Raw genomic sequence first — 10,512 nt, forward strand, 5'->3', positions numbered from 1 at the left:
GACGCACTATGTGAGTTCTGTTCCTCACATTACAGTATGAGACGCACTATGTGACTGTTGTACCTCACATTACAGTATGAGACGCACTATGTGACTGCTGTACCTCACATTACAGTATGAGACGCACTATGTGACTTCTGTACCTCACATTACAGTATGAGACGCACTATGTGACTGTTGTACCTCACATTACAGTATGAGACGCACTATGTGACTTCTGTACCTCACATTACAGTATGAGACGCACTATGTGACTGTTGTACCTCACATTACAGTATGAGATGCACTATGTGAGTTCTGTTCCTCACATTACAGTATGAGACGCACTATGTGACTTCTGTACCTCACATTACAGTATGAGACGCAATATGTGACTTCTGTTCCTCACATTACAGTATGTGACTTATGTTCCTCACATTACAGTATGAGACGCACTATGTGAGTTCTGCTCCTCACATTACAGTATGAGACGCACTATGTGAGTTCTGTTCCTCACATTACAGTATGAGACGCACTATGTGACTGCTGTACCTCATATTACAGTATGAGATGCACTATGTGACTGCTGTTCCTCACATTACAGTATGAGACGCACTATGTGACTGTTGTACCTCACATTACAGTATGAGACGCACTATGTGACTGCTGTACCTCACATTACAGTATGAGACGCACTATGTGACTGTTGTACCTCACATTACAGTATGAGACGCACTATGTGACTGCTGTTCCTCACATTACAGTATGAGACACACTATGTGACTGCTGTACCTCACATTACAGTATGAGACGCACTATGTGACTTCTGTACATCACATTACAGTATGAGACGCACTATGTGACTGCTGTTCCTCACATTACAGTATGAGACGCACTATGTGACTGTTGTACCTCACATTACAGTATGAGATGCACTATGTGAGTTCTGTTCCTCACATTACAGTATGTGACTTCTGTTCCTCACATTACAGTATGAGACACACTATGTGAGTTCTGTTCCTCACATTACAGTATGTGACTTCTGTTCCTCACATTACAGTATGAGACACACTATGTGAGTTCTGTTCCTCACATTACAGTATGTGACTTCTGTTCCTCACATTACAGTATGAGACGCACTATGTGACTGCTGTTCCTCACATTACAGTATGAGACGCAGTATGTGACTTCTGTACCTCACATTACAGTATGAGACGCACTATGTGACTTCTTTACCTCACATTACAGTATGAGATGCACTATGTGACTTCTGTACCTCACATTACAGTATGAGACGCACTATGTGACTGCTGTTCCTCACATTACAGTATGAGATGCACTATGTGACTGTTGTACCTCACATTACAGTATGAGACGCACTATGTGAGTTCTGTTCCTCACATTACAGTATGTGACTTCTGTTCCTCACATTACAGTATGAGACACACTATGTGAGTTCTGTTCCTCACATTACAGTATGTGACTTCTGTTCCTCACATTACAGTATGAGACACACTATGTGAGTTCTGTTCCTCACATTACAGTATGTGACTTCTGTTCCTCACATTACAGTATGAGACACACTATGTGAGTTCTGTTCCTCACATTACAGTATGTGACTTATGTTCCTCACATTACAGATTATTACAACATACACAAATATGGTATTACATATACAACTAAATTGTACACATTTAAATGAGCATGGCATGAAAAGCTGCATTTTTTTAAAGCTTTCCATTAGAACTAACGGTTAAACAAATATTGGTTTGAAACAAAGCTAACATTTGAACGAACTGAATGCATATACTAATGAAATTTGTTCATGACAATTTTTTTTTTTTTGGAATGAACGATTCATCCAAAACTAATGTATTGTCCTTGCACATGTCTACTAGAATCTGGCCTAGGTTTGCACTTTAATAAAGGGATACTTCTAGTGTTCTTTTACTATCTGTAACGGAAAGAGGCATACATGCGTATGGTCCAATCACTGCATTTATTTTCATCAGGAACAGAATAAGGGTATTCCAGGAGTTCAACTTGTCCTACACTTTTGTAGGAGTTAAACATATGGTAAAATAATAGAATTTGTTTATTAATAAAATAGTTTTACTATATAGTTGTATATGGCTTTTTTATGCTATAATATTCCTTCATTATGATCTTGGGTAATGTGAAATATTGTCTAAATTTATTAGGCAATTTATGAATTGAAATTTACTGTCCCCATTTTCTGTGGTCAGCACCATTTTTGTTTTTTGTTATAACTGACCCAGGATTCTGTCTGTCCTAAGGTGTGGACTTGCCATAGGTGTCTGTACCACAGTAGTCTCATAGAACCGGCCCCAGGGCCATACGCAGCCCTTTAAGATAGTTTCATTTGGTCCTCCCTTGTTTATCAGGTAAATCAGTAATTGGGGTGTGTTAATTTTTTGATGGTTCTAAGAGCTGTAACCCTCAACATTTGGGTATCATGTCCCTTTAACACTACCACCCAATGCTCTCATGAAAATGCCTATTCAAATTGACCAAGTTGGCAGAAAAATGAATTGCTCATCTTATCTCTTTTTTGAAAAATGCCAATACTTGGATACAAAAATTTTCATGGTTCTTTGGTTTGCCAGACAGCAGGATAGAACATGAGCTAGTAAGTTTATGTGCAAAAATATTTATTTCTAAGATTCCTCTTTGTATAACTCATTTCTTTCATGTAATTAGCAAGAGTCCATGAGCTAGTTAGTGACGTATGGGATATACATTCCTACCAGGAGGGGCAAAGTTTCCCAAACCTCAAAATGCCTATAAATACACCCCTCACCACACCCACAAATCAGTTTTACAAACTTTGCCTCCTATGGAGGTGGTGAAGTAAGTTTGTGCTAGATTCTACGTTGATATGCGCTCCACAGCAGGTTGGAGCCCGGTTTTCCTCTCAGCGTGCAGTGAATGTCAGAGGGATGTGAGGAGAGTATTGCCTATTTGAATTCAATGATCTCCTTCTATGGGGTCTATTTCATAGGTTCTCGGTTATCGGTCGTAGAGATTCATCTCTTACCTCCCTTTTCAGATCGACGATATACTCTTATATATACCATTACCTCTACTGATTCTCGTTTCAGTACTGGTTTGGCTTTCTACTACATGTAGATGAGTGTCCTGGGGTAAGTAAGTCTTATTTTCTGTGACACTCTAAGCTATGGTTGGGCACTTTTATATAAAGTTCTAAATATATGTATTCAAACATTTATTTGCCTTGACTCAGAATGTTCAACGTTCCTTATTTCAGACAGTCAGTTTCATATTTGGGATAATGCATATGAATAAATCAATTTTTTTCTTACCTTAAAATTTGACTTTTTTCCCTGTGGGCTGTTAGGCTCGCGGGGGCTGAAAATGCTTCATTTTATTGCGTCATTCTTGGCGCAGACTTTTTTGGCGCAAACATTTTTTTCTGTTTCCGGCGTCATACGTGTCGCCGGAAGTTGCGTAATTTTTTACTTTTTTTGCGCCAAAAGTGTCGGCGTTCCGGATGTGGCGTCATTTTTGGCGCCAAAAGCATTTAGGCGTCAAATAATGTGGGCGTCTTTTTTGGCGCTAAAAAATATGGGCGTCACTATTGTCTCCACATTATTTAAGTCTCATTATTTATTGCTTCTGGTTGCTAGAAGCTTGTTCACTGGCATTTTTTCTCATTCCTGAAACTGTCATTTAAGGAATTTGATCAATTTTGCTTTATATGTTGTTTTTTCTATTACATATTGCAAGATGTCCCAGATTGACACTGAGTCAGAAGATACTTCTGGAAAAACGCTGCCTGGTGCTGGATCGACCAAAGTTAAGTGTATCTGCTGTAAACTTGTGGTATCTGTTCCTCCAGCTGTTGTTTGTAATGAATGTCATGACAAACTTGTTAATGCAGATAATATTTCCTTTAGTGATTTTACATTACCTGTTGCTGTTCCGTCAACATCTAATACTCAGAGTATTCCTGTTAATATAAGAGATTTTGTTTCTAAATCCATTAAGAAGGCCATGTCTGTTATTCCTCCTTCTAGTAAACTTAAAAGGTCTTTTAAAACTTCTCATTTTTCAGATGAATTTTTAAATGAACATCATCATTCTGATTCTGATAATGGTTCCTCTAGTTCAGAGGATTCTGTCTCAGAGGTTGATGCTGATAAATCTTCATATTTATTCAAAATGGAATTTATTCGTTCTTTACTTAAAGAAGTCTTAATTGCATTAGAAATAGAGGATTCTGGTCCTCTTGATACTAAATCTAAACGTTTAAATAAGGTTTTTAAATCTCCTGTAGTTATTTCAGAAGTTTTTCCTGTCCCTGATGCTATTTCTGAAGTAATCTCCAGGGAATGGAATAATTTGGGTAATTCATTTACTCCTTCTAAACGTTTTAAGCAATTATATCCTGTGCCATATCAGTTTGGAAACCATCTCCAGTCTGGAATAAATCCAAGCCTTTTAGAAAACCAAAGCCAGCTCCCAAGTCCACATGATGGTGCGGCCCTCATTCCAGCCCAGCTGGTAGGGGGCAGATTACGTTTTTTCAAAGAAATTTGGATCAATTCAATTCACAATCTTTGGATTCAGAACATTGTTTCAGAAGGGTACAGAATTGGCTTCAAGATAAGGCCTCCTGCAAAGAGATTTTTTCTTTCCCGTGTCCCAGTAAATCCAGCGAAAGCTCAAGCATTTCTGAAATGTGTTTCAGATCTAGAGTTGGCTGGAGTAATTATGCCAGTTCCAGTTCTGGAACAGGGGCTGGGGTTTTATTCAAATCTCTTCATTGTACCAAAGAAGGAGAATTCCTTCAGACCAGTTCTGGATCTAAAAATATTGAATCGTTATGTAAGGATACCAACATTCAAAATGGTAACTATAAGGACTATCCTGCCTTTTGTTCAGCAAGGGCATTATATGTCCACAATAGATTTACAGGATGCATATCTGCATATTCCGATTCATCCAGATCACTATCAGTTTCTGAGATTCTCTTTCCTAGACAAGCATTATCAGTTTGTGGCTCTGCCGTTTGGCCTAGCAACAGCTCCAAGAATTTTTACAAAGGTTCTCGGTGCCCTTCTGTCTGTAATCAGAGAACAGGGTATTGTGGTATTTCCTTATTTGGATGATATCTTGGTACTTGCTCAGTCTTCACATTTAGCAGAATCTCATACGAATCGACTTGTGTTGTTTCTTCAAGATCATGGTTGGAGGATCAATTTACCGAAAAGTTCATTGATTCCTCAGACAAGGGTAACCTTTTTAGGTTTCCAGATAGATTCAGTGTCCATGACTCTGTCTCTGACAGACAAGAGACGTCTAAAATTGATTTCAGCTTGTCGAAACCTTCAATCACAATCATTCCCTTCGGTAGCCTTATGCATGGAAATTCTAGGTCTTATGACTGCTGCATTGGACGCGATCCCCTTTGCTCGTTTTCACATGCGACCTCTTCAGCTCTGTATGCTGAACCAGTGGTGCAGGGATTACACAAAGATATCTCAATTAATATCTTTAAAACCGATTGTACGACACTCTCTGACGTGGTGGACAGATCACCATTGTTTAGTTCAGGGGGCTTCTTTTGTTCTTCCGACCTGGACTGTAATTTCAACAGATGCAAGTCTGACAGGTTGGGGAGCTGTTTGGGGGTCTCTGACAGCACAAGGGGTTTGGGAATCTCAGGAGGTGAGATTACCAATCAATATTTTGGAACTCCGTGCAATTTTCAGAGCTCTTCAGTCATGGCCTCTTCTAAAGAGAGAATCGTTCATTTGTTTTCAGACAGACAATGTCACAACTGTGGCATACATCAATCATCAAGGAGGGACTCACAGTCCTCTGGCTATGAAAGAAGTATCTCGAATACTGGTATGGGCGGAATCCAGCTCCTGTCTAGTTTCTGCGGTTCATATCCCAGGTATAGACAATTGGGAAGCGGATTATCTCAGTCGCCAAACGTTACATCCGGGCGAATGGTCTCTTCACCCAGAGGTATTTCTTCAGATTGTTCAAATGTGGGGACTTCCAGAAATAGATCTGATGGCTTCTCATCTAAACAAGAAACTACCCAGGTATCTGTCCAGATTCAGGGATCCTCAGGCGGAAGCAGTGGATGCATTGTCACTTCCTTGGAAGTATCATCCTGCCTATCTCTTTCCGCCTCTAGTTCTTCTTCCAAGAGTAATCTCCAAGATTCTGAAGGAATGCTCGTTTGTTCTGCTGGTGGCTCCAGCATGGCCTCACAGGTTTTGGTATGCGGATCTTGTCCGGATGGCCTCTTGCCAACCGTGGACTCTTCCGTTAAGACCAGACCTTCTGTCGCAAGGTCCTTTTTTCCATCAGGATCTCAAATCCTTAAATTTAAAGGTATGGAGATTGAACGCTTGATTCTTAGTCAAAGAGGTTTCTCTGACTCTGTGATTAATACTATGTTACAGGCTCGTAAATCTGTATCTAGGAAGATATATTATAGAGTCTGGAAGACTTACATTTCTTGGTGTCTTTCTCATCATTTTTCCTGGCATTCTTTTAGAATTCCGAGAATTTTACAGTTTCTTCAGGATGGTTTGGATAAAGGTTTGTCTGCAAGTTCCTTGAAAGGACAAATCTCTGCTCTTTCTGTTCTTTTTCACAGAAAGATTGCTAATCTTCCTGATATTCATTGTTTTGTACAAGCTTTGGTTCGTATAAAACCTGTCATTAAGTCAATTTCTCCTCCTTGGAGTTTGAATTTGGTTCTGGGGGCTCTTCAAGCTCCTTCGTTTGAACCTATGCATTCATTGGACATTAAATTACTTTCTTGGAAAGTTTTGTTTTCTTTTGGCCATCTCTTCTGCTAGAAGAGTTTCTGAATTATCTGCTCTTTCTTGTGAGTCTCCTTTTCTGATTTTTCATCAGGATAAGGCGGTGTTGCGAACTTCTTTTAAATTTTTACCTAAGGTTGTGAATTCTAACAACATTAGTAGAGAAATTGTGGTTCCTTCATTATGTCCTAATCCTAAGAATTCTAAGGAGAAATCATTGCATTCTTTGGATGTAGTTAGAGCTTTGAAATATTATGTTGAAGCTACTAAGAATTTCCGAAAGACTTCTAGTCTATTTGTTATCTTTTCCGGTTCTAGGAAAGGTCAGAGGGCCTCTGCCATTTCTTTGGCATCTTGGTTAAAATCTTTAATTCATCATGCCTATGTCGAGTCGGGTAAAACTCTGACTCAAAGGATTACAGCTCATTCTACTAGGTCAGTTTCTACTTCCTGGGCGTTTAAGAATGAAGCTTCGGTCGATCAGATTTGCAAAGCAGCAACTTGGTCTTCTTTGCATACTTTTACTAAATTCTACCATTTTGATGTGTTTTCTTCTTCTGAAGCAGTTTTTGGTAGAAAAGTACTTCAGGCAGCTGTTTCAGTTTGATTCTTCTGCTTATAATTTCAGTTTTTTTCATTATAAGATTTAAACTTTATTTTGGGTGTGGATTATTTTCAGCGGAATTGGCTGTCTTTATTTTATCCCTCCCTCTCTAGTGACTCTTGCGTGGAAGATCCACATCTTGGGTAGTCATTATCCCATACGTCACTAGCTCATGGACTCTTGCTAATTACATGAAAGAAAACATAATTTATGTAAGAACTTACCTGATAAATTAATTTCTTTCATATTAGCAAGAGTCCATGAGGCCCACCCTTTTTGTGGTGGTTATGATTTTTTTCTATAAAGCACAATTATTCCAATTCCTTATTTTTTATGCTTTCGCACTTTTTTCTTATCACCCCACTTCTTGGCTATGCGTTAAACTGATTTGTGGGTGTGGTGAGGGGTGTATTTATAGGCATTTTGAGGTTTGGGAAACTTTGCCCCTCCTGGTAGGAATGTATATCCTATACGTCACTAGCTCATGGACTCTTGCTAATATGAAAAAAATGAATTTATCAGGTACGTTCTTACATAAATTATGTTTTTTCCTTTTTTTTAAGGATTTTTCGTTAATCCTATAACCATCAGATCAAAGCCCAAATAATTCTGCTGTGTAAACTCTAAACGGTTCTGTTCTCTTTTTCTGCAGGTGCCATAGTAGACGTTTTTGGTGATTACAAGTACATGTTTTATGAGTGCGGCGCTCTCTTGATCGTGGCTGGACTATTTTTATTGTTGATGAATATCTACAACTACCGTTTGCTGGCAAAAGAAGAAAAGGAAAAAGAGGCTAAAGAAATGGAATTAACTGAAACCAAATTACCCCTGAAACAGGAGGATGTGAAAACCGTGGAAGACAAAATCCAAAATGGCAGCGATGTCTCACCTGGAAAATCAGAAGAAGAAAAAACAACTTCAGAAAACATAAAATGGTGATTTAAAAAAGTGACTGTATCTGAAACCTCCACCTAGTTCATAATAAAGAATGTACTAAATACACCAAATGAGAAAACAAATATCTAAATTATTATGTTCTCATACAGCAGCAATTCAACAGTATACAAGATGGGTGCACAAATAATGATTGGCTGTGCAATGTTGTAAGAAGAGGATTTAGATTTGTGAGAAATGAACGAATGTGCCTAAATGTGCGCAAAACAAATACACAGTTGTACCCCATTTGCAGAATGGCTCGGATTTGGGAAGTCTGTCTGTCCTACAACTCTTTATGTCTTGGATGGCATATCTGGGACCATATAAATCATGCCCATGAAAATGCAACCCCCCCACCACATCGCTCAGCAACATACTCCAACCATAGCTCACCTGCCCCGGTCACCCACCCTCTATCACTTTTATACAAGGTCCTGTGTTTAAAAACGAAAATGTTATGAAATTATAGCAATTAGGTTATGACTCCTCCAATACAGACTTTTTAAAATTTGTATTTCTTGCAAGTTATTAAAATGCTATAACATTTCAACAACGTATGTTTCTAAATAAGGTGAAAACGGGTAATTGTGCACAAACTGTTTTTCTGCTGTTGTGTTAAAGCCTATATGCCTGCAATTATATATGCTATATGGCTCCTGGATGTATATTTGTCTCACATTATCTGCAATAATTGCTCATTTAAAGGTGCTAATGATACAGTTATTAGATGTAAGTTACCAAAAGAAATAGCTGATTATATGTCAGTTTTATTGTGGATATAAAGCTCAATCAATATGTAATTTAAATGATACAAAAGTACAGACCAAGCTTAAACTTAATTTGATTTTTGATAAACACTTCTCTCATGAGTCTAAATAATTGTTACATATCAGATGAATATAAATTGTCAGTGTGTATAAAATGTTTTTTTGTTTTTTAAATTTCACATTTGGTAAAATATAAATATTTCGCTGTCAGTTTTGGTCTCTCGTTGCCCCATACCCCTGGTTTCCTAAAGAAGTCCATTAAGTGAGGTATAAAATAAGGGTAGTTGGTTTTCTGTTCATTTAAAGGGACAGTGTAAACCAATTTCCATATAACTGCAGGTAATAGACACTTCTATAAAGAAGAATATGCACAGATACTGATCTAAAAATCCAGTATAAACCATTTAAAAATTTACTTAGAAGCTCTCCGTTTAGCACTGCTGATGAGGATAGACTGGGACACCGAGTGAAAGGGGCTGGGAAAACGAGAAGAGCAAACACTACTCCTCCTCCTCATCCAGTTGTTCAAAATTGCATGCTCTGTCTGAATCATGAATGTGATTGCCTGCAGTGTTTTGCAACATTATAGCAAAGTTATACATTGTTGCAAAACACTAATGACAAAAAATATTTAAGACACATGCACACTCCTGAGTCCCTATGAGCTTACCTAGGTTTAGACTTCAACAAAGGATACCAAGGCAAGTTTTATTAGAGGTAAATTGGTAAGTTGTTTAAAATTGCATTCTCTATCTAAAGTAGAAAGTTTAATTATTGCATTAAATATTTAAACATCTTGAATATTCTAACGATTCTTTATAGCAGAAATGTCAATGTGTTGATGTTAAATCTTTTTGAAAAAAACTGAAAAAAAAAAAAAAAGAGAAATTCACTTAATTGAAACTAAAATATATAGATAGCCACAAATTAGCAAATCTTAATCAATGTAAATGGCTCAATCCTATATATAAATGTCAGTTTTACACAAAAACGTACACTTGATCCTGAGGGGCGGACTGATCCGTTTACAAAGTGAAGCATTTTGTGCCTTGGTTATCAGTATTGTACTAAATGTACTTGCATACTTAAATATGCCTCCTGGCACACACACACCTGTATTGTACTAAATGTACTTGCATACTTATATATGCCTCCTGGCGCACACACACCTGTATTGTACTAAATGTACTTGCATACTTATATATGCCTCCTGGCGCAAACACACCTGTATTGTACTAAATGTACTTGCATACTTATATATGCCTCCTGGCGCACACACAGCTGTATTGTACTAAATGTACTTGCATACTTATATATGCCTCCTGGCGCAAACACACCTGTATTGTACTAAATGTACTTGCATACTTATATATGCCTCCTGGCGCACACACACCTG

The 10,512-nt window shown here is 37.9% G+C and overlaps 1 protein-coding gene across 1 annotated transcript in view; it reads left to right on the top strand.

Moving 5' to 3' along the window:
• Nucleotides 1–9,917, top strand: part of LOC128666224 (monocarboxylate transporter 2) — a 130,061-nt gene extending 120,144 nt beyond the window's left edge. Inside the window, exon 5 of the mRNA XM_053720691.1 lies at nucleotides 8,066–9,917. Coding sequence (XP_053576666.1) covers nucleotides 8,066–8,352 — 287 coding nt within the window. The 3' untranslated portion in view covers nucleotides 8,353–9,917. The remainder of the gene's footprint in view (nucleotides 1–8,065) is intronic.
• Nucleotides 9,918–10,512: the final 595 nt, after the last annotated feature.

Source organism: Bombina bombina, chromosome 7 (genome assembly GCF_027579735.1).
Source record: "Bombina bombina isolate aBomBom1 chromosome 7, aBomBom1.pri, whole genome shotgun sequence".
Lineage (NCBI taxonomy): Eukaryota > Metazoa > Chordata > Amphibia > Anura > Bombinatoridae > Bombina > Bombina bombina.